Source organism: Cydia pomonella, chromosome 11 (assembly GCF_033807575.1).
Source record: "Cydia pomonella isolate Wapato2018A chromosome 11, ilCydPomo1, whole genome shotgun sequence".
NCBI lineage: Eukaryota > Metazoa > Arthropoda > Insecta > Lepidoptera > Tortricidae > Cydia > Cydia pomonella.
In genome coordinates this window covers 5,132,976-5,158,088 of record NC_084713.1, presented here as the reverse complement: position 1 = coordinate 5,158,088, position 25,113 = coordinate 5,132,976, and the positions used below count along the sequence as shown (strand labels likewise).

The 25,113-nt window shown below is 37.8% G+C and overlaps 1 protein-coding gene across 4 annotated transcripts in view; it reads right to left on the bottom strand.

Moving 5' to 3' along the window:
- The window catches only part of LOC133522677 (leucine zipper putative tumor suppressor 2 homolog), a 179,467-nt gene that overhangs the window by 17,996 nt on the left and 136,358 nt on the right, over positions 1–25,113 (bottom strand). For 2 of the 4 annotated variants that reach the window (XM_061858077.1, XM_061858079.1), the window contains 2 exons: positions 1,020–1,146; positions 408–525 (listed from right to left, as the gene is read on the bottom strand). In XM_061858077.1, coding sequence (XP_061714061.1) covers positions 408–525; positions 1,020–1,146 — 245 coding nt within the window. Of the gene's footprint in view, positions 1–407; positions 526–998; positions 1,147–25,113 lie in introns of all 4 variants that reach the window. The other 2 variants (XM_061858076.1, XM_061858078.1) reach the window with 1 other exon arrangement.

Genomic DNA, 25,113 nt, shown 5'->3' with positions numbered 1-25,113 from the left:
AAATGAGACTAAACGCAAACGCGTACGTCACGTTTCGAAATAGAATTTATTTACACTAGGGGTACAGTACAGTAAGGCGGCGCGGCGCTAGCGGGCGAACAGAGGGTAAGAAAAAGTTAAACGTTTAAAACTTTCTTCTTTAATGGAAGATTGTTAAAAATGTAGACTTTGCCAACCGGATAATAAGGATAATTAGATTTTAAGAGCTATCAAAATTAACTCCGTAGTTTAAAACACACTTCTATACACCCACCTACATACATATTAGACTGATTCCTGTTGGCTTTACTGTAGTCTAGGAAAAATACAAAGAAGAGAGCATTATAATTAAATAACGATATCAATAGATATTTCGTGAAATACTTTGTAGATCTTGCAAGAAGTACGAAAAGGATAAGTTTACTCACACAATAGCGGAGTGGTGGCGTTGATGGAGCGGAGCGGGTAGCGAGGCGGGCGGCAGAGCGGAGAGCGACGCGGGCTGCGGAGAGCCGCACCAGCGAGCTTCACGTACGTCTGATGAGCCTGGAAATGTATACCAGGGACTTATGTATTGAAAATTCTTATTTGAACTGTTATATATAAAACATAGAAAAGAACTCTATCATGTCATAAACTGAAAAGAAACATGAAACTAATAATTAAAATCTACAGCTAGGAATAATGAAACTAATGTGCTTTTCAAATTGTAATTTTGTTTCCTTGTAAATAATTATTAGTGGTATAAAATTCGTTTACAGTTTAATATTCTTTGATCTACTTAATAAAATGGGTGAGGTGTGATGGCGAAGATGATTCAAGACTACTATGATGTTTTTTGATACAGGGTAATGGTTACTAAAACTGGCGCAGATTTTGTATGGGAAATTTTAACACTTCAGTAAGAATCTCGCGCCAGCTCTTATAAAACTACCCACACGACAACGACTGAAAAATGACATGACGTTGATGTTGGTGATGATGATGCCATGATGCCAATAAGATAACATTGTACATACTGTGTCTAGTGTTGTACTCACTGCCGTAGAGCGTCATGTGCGAGGGCGGGCGGCTCGCGAGCACCGGGGTCGAGCCGTAGCGCTCCCCGCCCGCCGACAGCCGCCCGCCCAGCGGCTTGAACGCGATCGGACGGATCACTGATTTGCCCTGGAACCAATGCAAAATGAACGTTAGATATTGATTGATACCGTACTAAAACTAATATTAAAGTATGAAAGACTGACGTAAGTACTCTATTTTGTCAAAGAGAGTATAGAAAATAACTTTTAAACGAATTATATAAGAAGCTAATACTTGCTTAAAATCTATTCCCAGGTCAAAAATAATATTTCTCGTAATTTATAAATACGAGATTACAAGTATTATTTATAAATATCAATAGGTAACAAATAAGTTTCTTACTAGAAAATAACGTCAAAAGGCGAAAAACAAATGTCACTTACCCGAGTAACTAAGCATTGACTTTAAATGGGGTTGGCAACTGTCAAAGGTTTGCATAGATGGCGCCATCATGGCTTGCCCCTACCTTTCTCTAGTTGTATTATGTATATGAGATTTAGCTTAACCTTTTCGCCGCCACGTCAATGAAGTATTAAGTGTCATCAACGCCACGTGAAAAATTGCACGTATACAAACCTGACCAAAACCACGACTTGATAAGAAGTCGCGGCGTGTGGGGCACGATATGTACAGGCTTTATATCAAGTCAATGGCGACGAAATGGTTAAAGGGCAGGCATCCAGGCCATGAAATTCCAAATAAAACTTCTGACACAATTCTAGGAATTGACAGGGCAAGCTATGATGGCGCCATCTCGAAAATATTTAGACTGGCCAAACCTATTGAAATGTTTCCCGCTCCGCTTATGCGCTTAATTCACGCTCTTAGTAATGTTAGCGTATCTAATGACGTCGGAAATCAGAATCGTATCGAGCTGAGCACTGGCGGGACAAAAAGCAATAGCATTGTTAATATCCGGATTTGGCAAGGTTTTTACAATTTCAGGAATATTGAAACGGTGTACTCATAGTTTTAATTTATTTCCCTATAATTGCCGAAATAGTATAGAAACATTCCTTGTTAAGAGGAAAGGGGACGGCCGCTTATACATGCAAACGTTGTTCCCATTTTCCTCTCTGGATATTGACATTATGGCAAAAAAAAATTCTACTCCTATTTGTCATTTGTCCTACTTTTATTTGTCATTTAGAAATATCAGTTATGGCCCAAGAAGTCACTAAAAATCTTCTGCCTTCAAAATCGCGATAGATGAAATGAAAAATATTTGTTTTTACAATTTTATTTCAAAGTGCTTGGTCGTAGAAAAAGTATTGTATGCAACGTTGTTTAACTGAGTCAAAAAATACTCGTGGCGTCTTTATTAACAATTTTCGGCTTCGCCTCAAGTTGTTACTCACGCCACTCGCCTTTTTTGACCTCTCTTAAACAACGGTTGCATAAAATACTATTAAATCATTTTCGGTTTAAAATCTCTTTATTGTAGATATGCCCCTACCTTTGACTTTTTTCGATTATTGTAACAATTAGGACCGAAAAACAGATTTCATACAAATTTTTAAATGCTCCTAACTCTTATAACAACATTAGTGAAGATATAGATATGTATATATTATATTATCGCGTTAATAGGAACTCAATTAAACAATATAGTTATAAATTCTCTCATTTAAATGTACAAAACAAAATATAAATGCACAAATTTATCCACAGGCCCATGAAGGACCAAAAATCATTTTGTGCAACTCACTATTTGTGACCGCGGCCGGCAAAACTTCCCACTTTTTCGCTTGCCATAAGGACGAGATTTGCTTGTATCTTTATACGAATAACCTGTCAAGGCGTACTTATGGCATGCGACAAAGTGGGACGTTTTGCCGGACGCGGCCACATTTTATCATGGGTAAATTTACGCAACCTTAATCAGCATTTATTTACTGCTTATACACTTAATCGTTTCAAGTTTAACTGCTATTAGATTAGTTTTGCCAGAAATAGCTAAGATACGCACATTAAGTATGAAATTAATGTTCACGCTTGACGGTAAATAAATGAATTTATGGGCTATATTATTAAACTGTATATTTAATATTAGATATATTATTGTTTAACTGATAATATCGCTCAGTTCTTGGCGGGTAACCTTATAGTAAAATATTATTTACGCTATAGAGAATTTCCACGGATTCTACGTACATATAAACATAATTTTATTACATTTAAGATCAAAATAGCGCATTTTAACGTTTATTTGAGATATGATTTGAGATTTAGTATGATATGGCACTATTTAAATAATCATGCCGTAGATCTACAATTTAAATATTGTTTAACGTGAACTTATGTAACTTCGAACTAACCTTTGCAACAATGCCCAATTCTCCTAATTTAACCGAATTAAAATCACAGTCACAGAATAACTCCCATAGACGCAGCATTATGAAGCATAAAGGAACACTGGTAGTCAATGATAATATAACAATATATATGGCATACCCTAACATAACAAGCTGAAAAATGCTTCCAACGTCATGGCAGCACACACTCATAATTATATTTACTGTTTACATATACCTACATACACAATAGGCGCGCGTATTTGAAGTGCGTAAAACCTATAATATAATTACTCGTTGTCATCAAAAAAACTCATATTTCAATTTAGTTTCAATAAGTATTTTAACTTGAATTGATGTGGATTTGACTTTCCTCGCAGAGGATTATAAGCACAAGCCACAAGCGAGATGCTCTGCGACTACTGCGATTAATGTCGAATTGATATGTTGTTCCTGAGTTACGGATGTTTTCTACGTATTTATCTATATACGTATGTAGATTGTCGCTCAATCTGTGTAAGATTGTCACCACATATTTATTCATTAGTTTCTAAATAAACATTTTATCAAGAAAATTGATAGACAGTGGCGGCATCAGCGCTTGTCCTCCGAATGTCACCTTAAAGCTGCTGCTGTTGCCATCCGAATGTAATCTTTACGGGGGCGCCAACGCACGATGGGAGCGTCGATACCCGACTCATTTGCTACATCTAGTGCGTGAGATCGGCCATCGCAGTTAAATCGCAGAGCTATCTCGTTAGTCGTCGCACGGATCTGACATTTGGAACGCAGCGGACGACAAATGTCATGACACAACAAAGGTCGTTTTTACGACATTACCGAGTCGAATGAATATGGGGGTTATTTACAAACTTATTCGTTGGTAATAAATAGTGCATTGTACCATAAAGGAGACAACCAAAATTGTTTGAACTAAAATTATTTAAAGTGCAATACAAACAATACAATTAAAAAAATACATCCTGTGATATAAATAGAGTCATTCTGAGCAGACGAGTGGTAAGACTGGTAAGTATTTGCTCTTCGACGAAGGAAACCACCACGAGGAAGCCGAACTAAACATATAATAAGGAATAGATTCCCCTCTGGGTAGGAAGGTCAGATGACAATTCATTCTATAAAAGCTAGTGCGTGCCGGCAATTCTAAAGATTTGTTAGCCAAATTTGCTGCGGACCCCGGGTGACAACTATAGTTATCGACCTTACTGCTAGCTTCACGAAGACGTATTTAGGGGTCATCCATTAATTACGTCACACGTCTAGGGGGAGGGGAGGGTGTTAAGAATGTAACTTGTTCTGACATGGAGGAGGGGGGAGTCACAAACTTTTGAATTTTTGACATGAACACGACGAAATTACAATGAATAAGTATAGTTTTTTTTATTTACACACAGATACATTTAGCAAGTTTCCTTTAAAACGTTATGTCTGTCAGTAGGTATGTCTAGACCAAGTCACATAGTGGAAGCGTCGCAGACAAAAAGGCAGTTTTCTCTGAGTCAGGTACTTATCTCAAACAAGACCGATTTCAGAAAACTTTGTATGACATTTTAGTCTATAAATGCGGTCAAGAATACATTTGTCTAGTTACAGCTTTCAAATATGTTATGTTATTTAAAGAGTGTCGAGCCCACGGTGTATAAGGGTGAATTCATAACTGTCAAATATCAGTTCTTACATTGCGCTAACTGTAGATTGATGCAGCTGGGAAAGCGCTAAGATGAAGAAAAGACAGTCAAGTTATTGGTAAACAGGTTCTACGGAGTACTACTTTGTAACTAAGCACAATAAGTACTTCTACTTATGCCCTACTCGAGCCCCGACGTCCTGTTGCTATCTCCGATCATATCTTGCAATAAATTGCCGAGTTCCGACCGACCAAGACCCGGAGCGAGGGTTTTTGCGGCCATTCACCATAACACCGATAGATGTCTGCCAATATCCTTTAGTTTTGCAGCTGGGAGTTTTATTTACTAGTTTTTAAAACAATGTCTTTTAGTCCTCTTATGGTGCCTTTTACAAGACAACAGACGTATTCAAGAGGTATCTTATAGTTCGTGCTTCGTGTCACGATGACGCGTAGATTTGTCAAATCTAACCTTTAATAACATGACATTACAAACCAATGCACGCATCGTCGTGAATGACACGATCTGTATAAAGTGTACATGTATAATATTTATAAAGGAGATGCGTAGTTAGATTTATTTGTCCGCTTTCTTTTAACAATTCAATCTTGGCTTTAGGCTCTTCTCCCCTAACACAGGTACAGTGTTTTATTTTTGAAGTGAAAACTTCTTTAGCGGCGCTGTGCACTTTTTGTGATGGGGGAAAATGTTAAAATTGAGACAGGTCACGTAACCGACAGATTCGACAGATTGAAAATTCGTAAGACGGACACGTGACCTGATCGAAAAATAAATGTTAAATAATTGTAATAGTTCTGAAGTGTTAAATTTTTAATGTAATATAAATTGTCATGTTTCTGTACGATAGCTCAATAAATGAATGTTGTATTTTACCACATATATTACAGTACTTTTATACTGATGATTAAAGCAATTCGTGCAAAATTATTTCCTAACCATTCCAAAATATCAAAAATGCACTACGTTAATATTCAAGTTTTCACTTCTGCCGGCACTCCCGGAGTGCAACCCATTGTTTTTTTTTAATTAACACTATTGGTCTCTATTCTAGTTATTTCTTGAGTCTTGTTAAAATGATGTATGTACCTAGTCTAGTTTGAAGGATCTATACTTAAAATAAATTTTGATAAAAAAAATTGGAAATGTACTTACTTGTCGGTTTAAAATAAGTACAGCAACGATTGCTAACAACGTCTCATAAAAAGCGAATACCTACATAACAGAAACGGTAAGTAGCTAAGAAACCTGACCTCACGCAGATCACACCAAAGTTGATTTTTATATTCTTGTGCCTAAAATTTAAAGTAATTTACGCCCACGTGCATACGTGAACCGCGAAAATAAAGTCATCCATATAAAGCGCCGGTAGCATTATTGAGGTCGATTCGGTCTTAACTTTGCGTTTTTGCACACGGCGGCAATTTTGAGTGAAACTAATTGATTTTGTATATGCTTTTAAATGTGAGTATGGTTGCTTCAATGTGTCTGATTTGTAACTGTAAAATTTAGATTAATTTGGTAACACTTATTGATTAACTTGGCGAAATAAGAAAACAATAAGACTTTCTTAAGTAGAAGTTTCGTTAAATAATCCTGATACGTCTGCTAGCTGACCAAGGGCGGGTTTAAATCCAGCAAGCTGTACCCGCACCTTTTTCATTACTTACCTACACAATCAAATTGTTTCACATTGTTGAGATAAATACTTACATACCTACTTTTTATACTTATAAGAACTGCTGTAAAAAGTAATGAAAAATACGTATTTGTATTTGTAAATAATTAGTATATTATATCAAATAACACCGGTAAGTAAACGTATGGAGTGTGGAATTAAAAGGAGTGAAATCTCTTATAGTAAGAACTGTTGCAAAAATGTCCAGCTGTCAGCAATAAATAATAATTCCAAATCTCTCAAGAGTAGCGCTAGAGTAGCTAAGAACATAGGCGTTATTGACGGAGTGAAGTGCGCTCTCTAATATGATTTGATTTTTTTGTTCAAGTATTCTAGGTATTGCAGCTCCACCTATTTAAGGTTTTTTGATGACACTTTTTGAGTACATGGAGATTTCATTCCTTACCTCCACCTTCCATAAGTAAACGCATACGACCGATCGTCCACAATATGGAAGGTAAGGAATGGAATCTCCATATACCAAAAAGTGTCATCAAAAAACCTTAAATTGGTGGCGCTACAATACCTAGAATACTTGAAAAAAAAATCAAATCATAGACAGCTAATTTCACTCCGTCAATAATGCCTAGCCTTAGCTACTCTGGAGAGATTTGGAACTATTATTTATAGCTGACAACTGGACACTTTTGCATCAGTTCTACCTATGGAAATTGCATTCCTTACCTCTTCCTTCCATAGTCCACAATCGTACTACATTGCGCCACAACGCCAATTTTGGAACTAAACATAAAAAAATTAAGCGCTGTCTATGAACGTCTAGTAAGGAACGGCTGGTTGGGTTATCAAGTTTCATCGCAAGTTTCTGGTGGACTAATTGGACTATGTTGGCTACCTGGTCGTGTCTGTACTTATCAGTCTGGACTATTGCTCTGCATGCTTCGGTAATATGTTGTATAGTTTCTCCTGGACTATTACATTTCCTTCATGAATGTGTGAGTCTAGTTTCCATAATGAATTTTTCATAGTTACGGGTTTCTATTACTTGGTCCTGTATACTCTGTATAGCCATCATAAACCCCTCTGTTTGTGGAAAGAGCTCGCCACAAATTCAGCCATGCGTTCGACGCCACTTTGTTGGCCTGACATTAGGTTGGCTTAAATCGTGACTGTGTCCTCCGCGCAGTCCTTTTTCCAGTTGATGTATTAAGTCTTAGTCGGGTAGTCCAATTATGCATAGTTGCTTTTAGGAATTGAATAATATGTGGATGAATTTTTTTATTGATGTATTGTGACGGCCCTTTAACGTTTATTAGTAATGCTCGTTGAATCCAGGAAGTTCCAGATTCTTTGGGCCATAATGTTCTGTACCTCACACATGCCGCCTTAAGTAGGTACTTCTTTTTGACATTAGTGGTTCACAGGAACAAAGAACGTGGAGTAGGTAATGTTATATGTTAACTTTGTAGTTGTTTTGTGGTTTCAGTGTATCGCTGACTCAGATTCTCAATTCTGTGGGAAGCGGCAAAGATCAAACCGCATTCTGCCCTCCAGGAAATAACGGCGAAACTACATACGGAACCAGTAGGCGCTTACTGCTTTCTGCGTTTGAAATATATTGCTCAATTACTTCGGTAACCTAGAACTGCGCTTGACTCGGTCACGTCGCTTCAATTGATAGTACAGTGATCTTGGCATTCGGAAAATGATCAAATTATGGTATATCCGGGTATTTGATCTGACAGATTAAAAGACAAATTTACAGAGACGTGAGATAATTTTGAGTGTACCTATTTAGGAAACGCTTTTCAAATACAATCAATCATTAAATCTCGCTGATTAAGAAAATGCTAATGCAACAAGTAATGAATGAATGACATTAGGTACATGCGCAACATACAAGGATTTGCTAACATATACACGATCCTTAAGTTGTGTGGCCTTTCTCTGCCGTCTGATATACAAGCTCTAAGTTATACATTATTGATGTTGTAATTGTATTTATGGCTTCAATTCAGTGACTCACCTGCGTAAATAGCTGATATGGATGAGGGTAAGAGGAAAGGCAAACCATGGAAAATTTAAAGAGTGTGAATGATGAGATATCAACAAAGATACTATAGATATGGAAGGAAAAGACATGCTGCGACGACCCCACTGAAATACTCGTACACGCAAGCAAGAGATGTTGAGTGAATATTGACTATGAATACGTTATACAATTACGGTTACTTTTATCGAAATTAACGTAAATCCAAGGATATAATGCACGCACCAGTATTAACTGTATCAATGTGCGGTTAGACGCGATACAGTTGTTTTACAGCAGGTTATGCAGTGCAATTGTATCGTAATATTCGTAACCACACGCCTTCTTACACTTAATTTTATATCATTATATTCATAACTGCTTATTTAACTGTAATAACAGTACCTAAATTAGCGCCCAACTGGCAATTTCATTTATAATTTGTCTTATTCCAATTCCGTCTATAGGTATGCCTAAAGATGTTAGAAATGGCTTTTAACTAGATAACCGTTTGAAAAAACTGCAAAAAGACATGTGTAAAGGCTGTAAAATCAGCTTGCTAAATATAACTTATAAGGCCGTCTTAAGTCACAGTATAGCTGCCAAGGTGACAACAGATCAATCAAGCGGAATCCATTGACAAATATCAGAAATACCGAACGAGCAGCGATGTCGAACAAGCCAACACAAAAACTGCTAAATAACGACGGCGCTTGCGTCATTTTGTGCATCGAATAACCAAATACTGTTATTATAAAGAGGCGTATTTCACTGGAGAAAGTATGGCACTTAAGTCGTTTTATGATGTGTCGGGAGTCCCACAAAACCGCTAAACGGAGAAAATGCGGGACGGGAACGTTTACAATGTAGTTTCCTAGAATCGGGGATTATCTGTAATATCTGTAGATTGTAGATTGCTGTCGGTTCAGTGAAGTAAGACATTGTAGAGATATAATTTCAGATATCTATGTCTGATATAGTTCCAGATGGCTATGAGCGTGCAACTGTGTAGCCCGCACGATGATCTGGTGAGCAAAAGGGACCAGAAACCTATATTGACATTATTTTTGACATATACTGCGGTTCTGATCTTCCGATTGTATAGCGAGGACGCTGTTGGCGATATTAACTAAACGCCCATCTCTAGCGGAGTCGCCCAAGGCTCTGTCCTCAGCCCCTTCCTGTTCAGCGCAATATTAGACGAAGTCTCAGACAGCATCAGAGATGCGCATGACATGAGCAACCCCCATCGTTGCTTATGTATGCTGACATTGCTGACTGACGATATTGTGCTGGCGGGCGCGGGCAGAGGTAGGCCGGTGTAAAGTGTAAATGCGTGGAAAGAGTCGCTTGAGAAAGGTGGTTTAAATTTAATGTGGCGAAGACTGAATACATGGCCTGTGATGTAACGTATCCGTACGCATAGGCGAAGACGTGGTCGAACGACTTCTAAAATGTGTGTAGTAAAATCAATTAATTTTATTTATATGCCACGTCGTACCTTCTCACTGTGACAATCAAATATCACTACAAAGAAGCTCAGAATATTAAGCTGATGTAATAATATTTCTCGTACACCTTGTTTATGGATGATTAACAATGGATCAGATAAAATTAAAGAGACTTCAGTTAACAAATCGAGAATAATTAATGCACATCTTTTATTGCATTGCACATAACAATAGATTTAATATGAGTAGGCATAGACAATAGTACAAGATAACATGTTAAATGGATGCGTAGGTGGTATATTGCAAACTCGTGTTTTTTTGCTGATTCAAATAAATTTTAATAGTTATTGCGATTTACAAATGAGTTGAAGAAGCGATTGGGTAAATGTAAAATATTTTAAAGTTTAGGTACTTTGTTGCGACATATTTCAAAGATTGTATTTGCCTTTGCCTGTAAATGTAGGATTACGAAAGTTCGTTAAAAGTAAACAAAGTGATTTATTATATTGATATTGCAATAATTCTTGTTAGTTATGGATACAATGGATACTAATCCATTTGTTTCTTGTGAACAAACTGTTACTAAAAAACTACCTAGGCTGAAATTTGGTAAATGTAGCAAAATTGTTTTGTAATTATTCCACGCATATTAGGTAGGTAAATACTCATCTTTAAATCTTATACCTTTACACGAGCAATTCTTGTATATATATTTCGGGGATCTCGGAAACGGCTCTAACGATTTTGCTGAAATTTGGTGTATGGGGGTTTTTGGGGGTAAACAATCGATCTAGATTAGTCTTATATTTGGGAAAACGCGCGTTTTCGAGTTTTCATGCGTTTTCCTTTCGACGCCGAATATGGTCGCTAATTTCGTGTGGCAGGCCGCTGTCCGTCTGGTCCAGCGGGTTAAGTTAAGACGCGGGCGGCAAGAAACAACCAGTGTTACGGGTTCAAATCCCGCCCGGTGACTAACTTTTTTTTTTATATGTTCAAGCTAATATATAATATTTAAATTTTTATTGTTTTAGACAAGTTTAATTTAGTAAAAAAATGTAGTTAAGATTATCACCTATACACCACCATATTACAATAAATAGTTATAACCGAGCAAAGCTCGGTCGCCCAGGTACTGATACATTAAACATTATTAACCCTGAGTTTAATTCTTCATCGTCTTTTATCAGATTAATATTAGGTACTGTTCCGTGATTAAATTGAAACAATATATTATTGTATTTTAATAATAATCGATTAAAGGCTTTGTTGTTACAGCTTTTTTTCAGAACAAAAAAACATTTATTTTAGCGTTTTCTCGGTCACGTTCGGATATAAACCTAGTACTAAATGCAAATAAACACACATAATACAATTTAGGCCATACCAGAAAATTTCTATCGACTTAAAACCACTGCTAGAGGCGCTCAAAATCAACTAAACGACAGACGCCACCCTACTCGGATTGACAATCGATTCACACCTCGACTGGAAAAAACATGCAGTCAAAGTCAAAGCAAAACTATCCTCTTTCCTCTATGCATTAAGTATACTAAGGGGTAACACTCATACAGAATGTGCACTCTCCGCTATCATGCATACACTCAAGCTTGCTTACGCTACGGTGTCATGCTATGGGGAAATAGCACCGACGCACACGACATATTTTTAACGCAGAAAAAATGTATCCACATACTTGCAAATATTCCTCAACTCGTAAGCTGCAAGCCACACTTTATTAACTTCAAAATTCTTACTTTACCTTCTTTATATATTCTGGAAATAGCCACTTGTCATCAGGAACAACATTCATTTATTTAAATTTTATAATAGCGTACGTCGGAATGATAACCTCATCCCTCAGAAACCCGTACTAAATATTTACAAAAAAGGCCCATATTACAGTTCAATATGAATATATAACCAAATACCAATAAATATACGAAATATCGCAACTAATAACTTATTTACTACAAAATTAAAAACGCTATTAATTCAGAAAGCCTACTATTCTGTTGCAGATTTCCTGGAGGATAAGTACCTATAATGGAAGAATTGTTATCACCCCATTACATTTTTTTAAGAACTAGCTTTAAGAATTATTTTTAAGAATATACTTGCTATACCCTGTCAGGGTCCATGTGATACTCAATCTTTTGTAACAAAATATGTACCATGGTTTGCAATAAAGGAAATAAGGAATAAACTGCAACTGCATTATTCCAGCAACATTGCATTATGCATTATGTTTTTTTTTGCGGCGTCGTTGTTGCTGCCACTGTGTTGTCTTACTTGTAATAACACTATAACCTATCGATGTTCGAACAGAGAAATATCACACGGTAAAAAGGTAGTTGGTCTATGGTAAAACACTTGTTTGCCTCTCCCAAGCCAAAACCAGAATAACCAAAGTTCATTCCATATAACACGCAAGTTTATTTCTAATTGTCAAAAGGATAAATATTAGATTCGCGTAGGCTTGTATGTGGATTTAGATAACCTTAGATACAGGATATTCCTTTATTATAAGGTCTTATCTTATAAGGAAATCAGAGGCGCTTACGTCATTCTGAAAAAGGAGTGGCGCTTGCGCGTGTATCCTGCCTAAGCTGCTATATCCATCGCTAACTCAGCAGTTGTTTAAGGCGAACCAATAAGTGTGATCTCTATGGTTAAGTTGTTCATAAAAAATTTTGCCCGAGGTTTCATTTGGCAAATTTTCATTTTACCGAACGCGTTTTTTTTTGTGACCAGAAGGGTTACAATCACAAATGTAACATGTTTGTGATTGTGTTAGAGGTTTCTAATGACTTCTACTGGATGTCATTTTCAAAAGTTTAGAAAATTCAATGATTTTTAAATAAAACGAGTTCGGTCGAATGAAAATTTGACAAATGAATGAATTAGCTATCGGACAAATATTTTTCGAAGTTGCATGAAGCATCCAGAAGCTCTGATAAACCTCGAGGTCTCCATTATACTGGCTGGCAGAAGATAGTAAATAAACTAAGTATGAAGCGTTCGGAATCAGTCCTGTTAAACAAGATCCGAAAGCAGATTTAATCCCACGCCAAAGATGGTATTGCTGGATTAGTCTGTCAATCGTGGGAAAAGCTTTGGCAATTGCTGGACCTTTATGACCTAATGTGAATTCGTTATTGTTTAAATTGATACTATATTAGTTTTACTGTTCTAAGTAATCACATTATTTTTAATCACTATGCGCGCAGTGTTTCAGGTTGCCTAGGGGCCCATTTCTCGAACCATATTAGGCTAATATTATTAGTGTGTTATCATGGAAACCCATACGATTTGACAGCTTGTAGACTAATAATTTTAGTCTAATTCTATTACCGAGAAAACGATCCTAGGTCTTCCTCGGCCGGTACCGAAAACACAACTCTACGTTTTACATACCTACAAAACATCAAAAAAATACTAAATCTTCTAACTCCTATAGAAAGTGATGCTCAAGCAACTTGCTAATTAATGGCTAGTCTGAGTATATGTTTGAGAGCAGGAAAAAATAATTAACACATGTTTTGTTATATCTGCTAAAACTCAAGTTTAATATAAATATAAATCAAATCGGAACCGGACAATTGGGTACCTTTCCTTGTTAGTATGAAATTTTGGGCCCAAATTTTTTTCTCACGGCCAGTGCAATCATCGCTAGTTCCACCTCACACTTCGCTACTCATAGCCTATAGATATCTCCATGACAATAAGGCCCTATAATGCTTGCGGTTGTCCTACATCGCCCTGGGTGGCTCCGTGATTTATCGGAACTCGGGGTATTAGATACTATTAGCCGTACCTGTTTTCCACTTCATATATTTACACGCTAGAAGTGGGAAATGCAGTATTATGACTTTAAGACAACGCTAATCAGCGCTTATTGGATACAAGCGACAATAACGCAAGGCGTGGGAAACATGATTTCTTGGGACGAGATGTTTAATGTTCATATTATTTTACAGTAGTCAACTGTCTGCTGGTAACATAGCAAGGGCGGTTAGTAGTAATTTCAAAATTATTACCCCGAAAAATATTAATATTGAATTATTTATGGATTTGTTATTTTCAAAATTAAGTACCCCGTTTTCGAAGTGTGTAACCCCGTGTGTGTTACTCGTGTTTTATCAGAAAAACATAAACGTAAGTAACTGTCCTGTGAATAAAGTGTTTTCATTGTACCTAGGGTTGCCACCCATACTATATTTTAGTCAATTATACTATATATTATACAAAAACAATATACTTAGTACGAAAAATACTATATTTTCATCACTAAAGAAAGGGTATACAAATGTCAGCTATATCGCATGGATTTTTAAACGCCGCATTTCGCCTCAAGTCGGTGTCCTATTATTATTCAATTTTACCAGCAAATACTTTATTTTTTTCAATGTTTTGACAAAAATACTATATTTCGGTAGAAAAAGGTGGCAACCCTAATCGTACTTAAACTTGTCATTTAACCTACTAAGGCATTCAATCGAGATCAACAGACTGCCTACGTATACTGTATCATAGATATGATAGGAAATATTGTTATTTATTAAATTTATTAGGCAAGAGACACACAAAGCGCAGTTATATCCGAATCCAATTATTACCATGCTTTCACAACTGTAAGATTTATACTTGTTTAATTGCTAACCATATTTTAACATTCGATTACTTGTAGAGATTAAAAGTACCGTTTTTCCTGCCCACTTTTATCTGGGTTAAGTTTTACCTTTTCTCATTTCTATTAATTTTATCACTTTAACTGATGAGTACTTGGATGTTTAGGTTGGTTCATAAAGCTGCGTTTTCACTTAGGGCCACTTGCACCATCCCACTAACCCGGGGTTAACCGGTTAAACCTGGAGTTACCATTATTATAGTCTGTCCGTTTTTTAAAGATCAAGTATGCCATCGTAAATGTATGATGAACATGATCTTAGAAATCGGACAGGCTATACCAGTAGGTACATTTATTTATTTGTTTATTCAAAACATTACATAGTACGACAGTTAAAACCAATTCATTGTGGAATACATATAAAAGGGTATACAATTATGTAATCAATAACAAATACATTAACTGTGACACTAGGTAAACGGTTTAACCGGTTAACCCGGGTTAGTGGGATGGTGCAAGTGGCGCTTAGTATTCTGAGCAAACATTTTGTTTTAGCAAATGTTTGCTCTTCCCATTTACTATTGGAGCAAGTGTTTCCACTAACCGAACGAATGATTGCTCACTTAAAACTGTTCAGAACACTTAGTCAAAACGCGGCTTAAGAGTTGATGAAAGATTTGTACTGAACTGTCAAAATTGGACTAAAGAAGAAACGCTTTTCAGATAGATTTTCGTGCATTGACCCGCCTGTTGCTATCTCTATTGTACGCGCATTATTATATTCCTGTCAAGTTTGCAGTGACATTGACAACCGGCATCATGGGCGGGACAGTAATATAATTCTGCGCGTGCAATACAGATGGCAACAGGCGGGATAATGTACGAAAATCTATCTCGAAAGCGTCTCTGCTTTAGAACAATTTAACACAAATTAGATTTTCGAGTGACACAAGAATTTTGGCCAGAATCATAATTTAATTTAATTAATTATTTAATTAAAAAACAAACAGTCGTTTACAAACAATTTTACAAGAATATTTGTTAAATTAAGACCTGGAGTTCATAATATGATATAATATAAGATCATAATATGGCTCATACCATAAAATATACATAACTAATAAAATTATCATATCAATTCTAAACTTAGTGAATTATAATAGTAATTTAGACAGAGTTCGGAATGTAACGATAACGTAGGCAGAGTATGTGTCATACGTTGCAAAAATCTTGATTTGCATGTTGGGAAGCAGGTAGGCGCGTATCAGTAGGAAATAACAACAGTGCCTATTGGTAGGTCTTATACCATTACAATAAAGTATACAATTGATCAGTTAATTGTGCCCAGGTAGGTGCGTATTATAATAGTATTACTTATAGTATGGAACAACAACACTATAACTTATAGTTAGGTTAAGTAATGGTAGACTTAATACCTTCAAAATCGGTCAGTCGACTGTGATAACTTGACTGAACATTGGTAGACCTTATGTTAATGCAATAAGGTTCAAATATGGTTAATGCTATCGTAACGGCGCCTGCGGCGATCTCCCACGCTCGGGCCACGTGTTCAATAGCAATCGGGAATAATGCTAAGTTTCTAACTGGGTGAATTTTTTAACAACTACGTACAATTGTTATCATTTTGGGCGTGAAAGATAGTCACAAATATCTGCACATTATAAGCTTCCATGGGCCAAACATGTCTTATTTTTTTTCACAATGGGGTGGGAGGGAATCTTGTTAGTTCTTACGTAAGATTATACTTTAAAAAAACGCGTACTGATAAATATCTTATATGTCCATAGATTACATACATAATAATCACGCCTATTTCCCGGAGGGGGTAAGCAGAGACCACAGGTGGAAACCTGTGTGGAGGCAAGTATGTCAGGATCGTAGCGAGTGGAAACTCGACTGTCCCGCCCATGATGCCGGTTGTCAATGTCACTGCGAACTTGACAGGAATATAATAATGCGCGTACAATAGAGATAGCAACAGGCGGGTCAATGCACGAAAATCTATCTGAAAAGCGTTTCTTCTTTAGTCCAATTTTGACAGTTCAGTACAAATCTTTCATCAACTCTTAAGCCGCGTTTTGACTAAGTGTTCTGAACAGTTTTAAGTGAGCAATCATTCGTTCGGTTAGTGGAAACACTTGCTCCAATAGTAAATGGGAAGAGCAAACATTTGCTAAAACAAAATGTTTGCTCAGAATACTAAGCGCCACTTGCACCATCCCACTAACCCGGGTTAACCGGTTAAACCGTTTACCTAGTGTCACAGTTAATGTATTTGTTATTGATTACATAATTGTATACCCTTTTATATGTATTCCACAATGAATTGGTTTTAACTGTCGTACTACTAACTAAGTACTACGTACAATTGTTATCATTTTGGGCGTGAAAGATAGTCACAAATATCTGCACATTATAAGCTTCCATGGGCCAAACATGTCTTATTTTTTTTCACAATGGGGTGGGAGGGAATCTTGTTAGTTCTTACGTAAGATTATACTTAAAAAAAACGCGTACTGATAAATATCTTATATGTACATAGATTACATACATAATAATCACGCCTATTTCCCGGAGGGGGTAAGCAGAGACCACAGGTGGAAACCTGTGTGGAGGCAAGTATGTCAGGATCGTAGCGAGTGGAAACTCGCTACGATCCTGACATACTTGCCTCTTTCGCTTCCTTCACTTTCATAACATTCCTCATACACGCTTGCCGGTTTAGGGTGCTCTTGCTTGACTTGGTCTTTCTTCAGGATTTCCCCGATTTGATCAGAGAAAGTCCGCCGAGGTCTAACCCTCCCTGCTCCCTCTTCTAATTCTCCCTTATACACTATCTTTGTTAACCTTCCTTCACTCATACTTTCCTCGTGTCCAAACCATCTCAACACACCTTTCTCAAATTTTGTCCCTATTGGCCTTTCTTCAGGATTTCCCCATTTGATCAGAGAAAGTCCGTCGAGGTCTACCCCATCTAACTCCCTCTTCTACTTCTCCCTAATTATACACTATCATTGTTAGCCTTCTTTCACTCATTCTTTCCTCGTGTTCATACTATCTAAACGTACCTTTCTCAATTTTTGTCACTACATCTTCATTCAGTCCAGACTTTTCCCTAATCACACTGTTCCTAATCTTATATCAGATCTGTTAATTTTTTTATGCAGTCACATAAAGATGAATAATAAAGAAGAACTTTAAGATAAAACTGAATGTGATTGTTACAAAATAAAAATAAAAGTAACAGTTCCTAAAAATTTTTTTCTTTAAAAAATTAACATTTATACAAACCAAATGTATATTTAGATTCTTACGTAATAAATATTCCTGTTTAATATTTGGGAGGGGGGAGGCCTGATCTAATTTTTCTTACATAGGGGTAAGAGGGGGTCAAGAACTAGCAAAAATCGTCTTAAGTAATAAAAGAATGGCGCCTAAAGGCATTAGAATCAAAGATAAGTTGGCAGAGATTTTGATAGCCCAGACAGCGCAAGTGTTATTTTAAACGTCAAACATCTATGAAATTATGACGTTTACTTAGCACTTGCACAGGCTGGGCTATCGAAATCGTTGCCAATTTAGCTTGGTTGGACTTTATTGTGATGTTTTTTATTAAAGCGAGAGAAAACCCAGACACATACACTACTATTTCGTAGGTCAACTTGTTTTTAAATGTTAGCAAAATTCCCTAATTTTGATTCGGTTCGGTTCGATTGCCTAATTTCTCCGCATTCTGTCGTGTTCAATGCCTTAATCAACATTAAAGTTCAATATCCTTCCGACGAAACAGCATAGCATCACGCACAGAATGGCAGTTAGGTTAGGGGACCGTTTGGAATCGGCCCCCGGCCATCTCCCAGGCTTTTGCCGAATTTGAGAAATCATTTTTTGCTTAATTACCGTATTTTCTGCATGCCACTGTGAAATTAGTGGAGTATTAGGTGTTCACGCGAGTTTCTTTAAAATTATCTGTGTTTCTTTAAAACATTTGTTTTACTTTTTATCAACTTGTTTTGACTTTCTGTTCGGAGTGGCAATATGAATTTTAATATATTTTTATACTCTCGACTTTAACGTTCTAATTGTAATCGTTTTTGTTTAGTTATTAAACTCTCGACGCAACTATAATGAGTTCATTATAAAATACTTTAGTGAATATTTAATAATGAATTCGGTAACTATAGTCACCGGCATATAGACACGGTAGACAAAACAATATAATAAAACAAAAGACATCCAGACATTTGACCCCATAGGCCTGCACTTACTTTCCAGTTTTTTTTAATATTTTCGACTCTAAATAATGTCTAACTTTGTTAGTGTAGTTTCTGCCAATAAAAGTAGGTTTGAGTTGTTAAATCAGATATCCGCTAATCCAATGTTTTTTGGATACTTCCCTTAGCGCCACTTGCACCAACCTACTAACTCGGGGTTAACCGGTTAAACCGTTAACCCAGGCTGAAATTGTACTGGTTAAATAAGTTAAATTTAACCGGTTAATCCCAGGTTAATGAATGATGCAAGTGACCCTTAAGAAGTTGACTTCATAACATGTGCTAACATGTCCAACATATGCACATTTTTGAATTGGACTGTATTACAAGCGTTTGGACCTTTGCCGTGCCATTGTCCGAATACCGTAAGTAAGTCATAATAGTTTAAAGTAACAAAGTAGTTTTAAATTATTTTGCAAGTGTACTTTGCGGACTGCAATAGTAGCTTACCTATAAAGATAGCATTCGAATTCAGACTATATCAGCATTACTGCTGCAGTATTGCAGCGCGACATTACTGCCGACTGCATCGTTGCCCCAAATGTCAAAATCGATGTTACTGCCCGGATTTGTCAAATTTAATATAAATTTCTCGATAAAATTACCTTTTTGCCATTTCCTGTAGCAGTATTGTAGGGTACTTCCGAAAACGAATTGAACGTTCTACTCGTATAGGTAATCTACGAATTTTATCAAGTATTTTGACAGTGGCATTGCCCTAGTATTGCATTGCGATATTATTGTCCGACACTCCGGGGGTCCGACACTTCAGTTTTCTATAGGAAGCATCACGTGATCACCAAAGAAGTATCGGAAGCCTCGTCCCGGGCACGGACCGTTCTAGCGTGAGTCATCCTTTCGGACGCGGGCTCGACGCAAGCGCCGCGCGGCGCGGCGAGTGGCGCTTCGCGACTGGCCGCCAACTTGTCTATACGCACTGGCGATTCAGTGTGCGGCGAGCCTTTCTCGTCGCTTGTCTCGTCGTATAACAGTTATTTTTTGCTTTACTATAAAAAATACTCATCGGCGGCTCGCCGCACACTGAATCGCCAGTGCGTGTAGACAAGTTGGCGGCCAGCCGCGAAGCGGGCCGCAGCTCTCCATTCAACCGCCGCGGTTGAAAATTTTGTGGCGGTCAAGTGCGTACGATCACAAGCGGTTGCATATTAAACTGGAAAAACCGTGTCAGGCGGCTGGCCGCACAAACGAACCGCCTAAGCGGCCAACCGCTAGTGCGTCAGAGGCCTTTAGCTGTTCATTTCATCAATCGAGCGCAATGTATGAATGGCCTTGATTCGCCGCTCGCCGCTTGCGTCCAGTCCGCGGTCTTATGGTCCTTATGGATGCCAACGATCTCATTGTGTAACAATGTAACGAGAGTCGTAAATTAAGATTAACATCTACAAGGACATCGCATCTGAGACAGTTGTAGGGAAAGTGCGCTTAGTGGAGTCAGAGATGCCAGAGACGAGGATAGGTTAAAGACTGCTCATTTTGTGTGTTTATCAAAAATGTTCGTTCCTTATTTATGGTAGTATGTATATTGCCGCCTAGTTACCCATAATACAAGCTTTCCTTAGTATGGGGCTAGGTCGATCTGTGTAGGATTGTCCCCAAACATTTATTTTTCTTTCCTCACAAATGGAGAGTTTTTGATAATTTATCGACTTATTTTGGGAAAAAGGGAAGTTTAAACCTATTTCAAAGTAAATGGGCACATATGTAACTAAGATCACGCAAAAGTACCGTCATATTTTTATTCCAAAAATTCGAAAATCGACCCTCGATTCTACCAACCAACATTTGTTTCTGCGGTTGTCACAAATCACAACCGTAAATAAGAATGTGCTTCGTGTTTTGTCGTACCTTCAAGCCACCGAAGACCTTTATGTCAAAATAAAAATTACAATGGAATTAGCAATGTGCCAAATATAACTGTCAAAAATTGCAAAGTTCCCATGAAATGTTCTCAGGTTTTTTTCTGCACGTTTATTATATTCTTACAGTTAGTTTCGATTTCTATGACACTTGAAATAGTTAGATCATTACTTGAGATGTAAATAAAATAAATAAATAAATAAATATTATTGGGACATTCATACACAAAGTCCCACGGTAAGCTCAAAAAGGCTTGTGTAGTGGGTACTCAGACAACGATACAAATACTTAAATACGTAGAAAACATCCATGACTCAGGAACAAATATCTGTGCTCATCACACAAATACTTGCCTTTAACGGGATTCGCACCCAGGATCATCGGCTTCATATGCTTTATACCTAAATGAAACAGTCGTGATGAACAGTTACGAACATTGAGTAAGAATCTCTAATCTGAACGGGAACTTTCTAAGTGGATAATTGTATGAGAATATTCTTATGAAAGTTTCCAGAAATTTCGGGAATTTTGAGACTTGCCCATAGCTAAATGGAATAGGAGGTATTTATATCTCTGGGACGCTACATATTATTAAGCCTCATGTACTTATTTTAATATGGAGATAAGGAGTCTCTTCTAGACAGGTCTCTGGTTCGGTTAAAGTTTTATTTACGTACTGTATGTTACAAACTTGCAACCGTATTTCACAAATGCAAATCGCTGCATGCTGCGTCCTATGACGCGGATATAACACAATTGCGGGTGCGCTGCGCACGTCGCACCGCTTCGGGGCTTCGGTAAAAAAAGAGAAAAGTACAATATCCGAAACCGGATTGTTTGCCGAAACAGAAATCGTAACCGAAGGTTCGGTTTGCTCTAATTTCAGAAAAGACCGACCTTCAGTTTCGGCGCGGCAATAAGACCTGCAGGTTTTGGCCGAAACATGATTTTTATGCAGAAACCGAAACCTAAACTTCGGTCGGACACTTTAATATTGGCACAAGTGACTGGCAATATTAATTTTCATTTTTTTTATTATCATTAGAAATTCTTCTGTGGATATCAATTTACAGATTTTTTTTCCAACATCCCCGGAATAAAAATTGAATATGACAAGGATTTTGTATTGAATGTAAAAAATGCACTAGTTAGTTACAAAAGAATGTAATTGATATTCAAAACCATCGGTAAGCCGAAGATAATAATATTGGCGCACATTTAAACCAGTCCCACCCTCTTTCATCAGTTCGACTCAAAAAACATTTTTTGTGTTGACACGGCTAATGACAATTAAGGGGTCACCGCGCACGCGGCACGCAGATGTGCACAAATAGTGCACGGTAAAAAAAACTTAACAAAAATATCGGAGAAGAATAGACCTTGCCCCCTTTTCGCAAGGTTGCTTTTTACATTTTGATGATACGACTTTGAATAATTTGGATATGCATTCGACATAGAATTGAAACCCAATTAATAAAGGGTCTATGCTGAATGGAGATTTTTTTGAAAAGGTACGATAAGTTCTTTTTGTTAAAATGGCAGAAAATGTGTTTTTGCTGCAGTGTAACTTTATACTTTGTTATGTGATATGGGGTAGTGTTAGGCCAAGCATTTTATAATGTATTTCAATAAAACTGAGGTCGCGGTCGTGGGTTCAAACTCCGGCTCATACCGATGAGTTTTTCGGAACTTATATATGATATATCATTTCATATTTACCAGTCGCTTTTCAGTTAAGGTAAACATCGTGAGCAAACCGGACTAATCTCACTCATCCCAATAAAGCCTATTTCCCCTCGAGGTTGAAAGTTAAGATGGCAGTCGCTTTTATAAAGAATAGTGCCTAAACCGATTCTCGGGATTAGTTGCCAAGCGGACCCCAGGCTCCCATGAGCCGTGGCATTAAGCTGGGACAAACGCTAGGACGAAGACTATTTCAATATATTTTTTAAAGTAAGGTAAAGCTTTAAAGGATAAAACGGAACCCTATTTCTAAGACTCCGCTGTCCGTCCGTCTGTCACCAGGCTGTATCTCATAAACCGTGATAGGCTAGACAGTTGAAGTTTTCACAGATGATGTGTTTCTGTTGCCGCTAAGTACAACAAATACTAAAAACACAGAACTCTCGGTAGGCGAGTCCAACTCGCACTTCATTGTCCGTTTTTTTAGGGATAATATTATAAATTTATGACTGTCGAGTCGAATGTAAAACGTAAACAATTTTATGTCAAAATAAAGTAATTTTTATGGTTCCGTACCTCAAGAGGAAAAAACGGAACCCTTATAGGATCACACTCGTGCGTCTATATGTCTGTCCGTCCGTCTGTCTGTCACAGCCTATTTGCTCCAAATAGGCCTATTTGCTCCAAATTTGCCCCAAATAGTGTGTGACACCTTTCAGGGGCTTAATGAGAATTGTGTTACGTATCAAATGAAAGGTATCAAACGTATCAAATTGCGTGCAACGAAGGTTAAGTTATCTAAACAACCTAACGACATCGAGCTACACTCGAGTCTATTAAAATTGGAAACAGCGTATTGGGCCACATTACGTAATGACCGTGTAGAATTCATAAATAGCAAAATAGTGTGTAGTGCAGGTGGCAGTGTCTGTCGGGCTATGTGGAGCGTCATCTCGTCGGAGACATGCCGGCGCAGTAGCAGCAGGAGCGGCCCCCTGGACGTGCTCGTGAGCCGTGCGCCGGGCGACTGCGAGACGGCACGCGCAGCAGCCGCCGCCGCGCAGCTTAACCACTACTACACTCACACGAACAACGACTCGCGTCCGTGCGTAGGTGATGCACTCGCATATCTCGACAGATATCTGCCACAGGTACCATCTGCATTCCTATTTAAACCGTTTACTCTTAACGAAATGCTGAAAACATGTAAGGACGTGAAACGAAAACATTCTAAGGACATCAACGATATGACAACCTATGTCATTGATCTTCTCCCTCCTACTGTCATATCCTTACTGCTATCTATACTCAATAAATGCGTCAATGCGGGTGTATACCCCGACACGTTAAAGTTAGTAAAAATTCAGCCCATCTATAAAGGAAAGGGTGAAATGCATATACCTAAATTCTATAGGCCGATTTCCCTCATACCTGTAATTTCTAAGGTTTTTGAGCGTCTACTAAGTAAGCGAATGATGGAACACTTTATATCAAAAAATCTTTTAAATAACCAGCAGTATGCCTACCAGACTGGCCGTTCGACGACGGACGCGGCGCGCGACGCGGTCGCACGAGTGATGGCGCATCTCGAGGGCGGGCGGCAGGTCGCAGCGATATTCTGTGACCTTTCGCGCGCCTTTGAGATGATCGACCACTCATTGCTCCTCTCGAAATTAGCACGCTACGGCTTCGAGGGCAACTTTCTTAACACGATCGCCTCATTCCTCAGCAACCGACAACAAAGCACAGTCGTTCGTGGCGCGAAATCGAACCTTGAACCCATAGGAGATTGTGCCGTACCCCAAGGATCGATGATGGGTAATAACCTATTTTTAATACTAGTTAACGACATTATGACGGCGTGCTCTGAGCCTGAGTATATTATGTTTGCAGATGACACGTGCATAATATTAAATGAAGATAATTTCAACAACTTAAAAATTAAAGCCCATAAAGTAATACACAACATTGCCAAGTGGTTTTCATCTAACGGTATGCTTCTTAATATAGATAAAACAAATATTATGCACTTTCAACTTCGAAAAATTGGTATATGTCCGCTAGAAATATATGTGAACAATATAAAACTCCCACAGGTTGAGCAAGCAAAATATCTCGGTTTTACTATTGACTCGGGACTAACTTGGACCCCCCATATAGATGCGGTAGCCGGCAGACTAGCATCGGCGTGCTTCGCCCTTTCTAGACTCGCGCCAACTCTAACGCCTCAAAATCTTAAAACGGCATACTATGGGTATTTCCACTCAATTTTGATTCAAGGTGTAGAGCTGTGGGCCACTGCAGCCGAATGCAATAGACTGTTTAGACTACAAAAGCGTGCCCTTAGGATAATTTCGGGCAAGCCCAATGATTATTCAGCGCAGTCGTTATTTAAGGAACACAGGATCCTCACGCTGCCATGTGTTTATATATTAAAAGTCTGTAAATATGTGAAGGCAAATCTCGGGCTATATACAACCCGCGGGCAGAACCA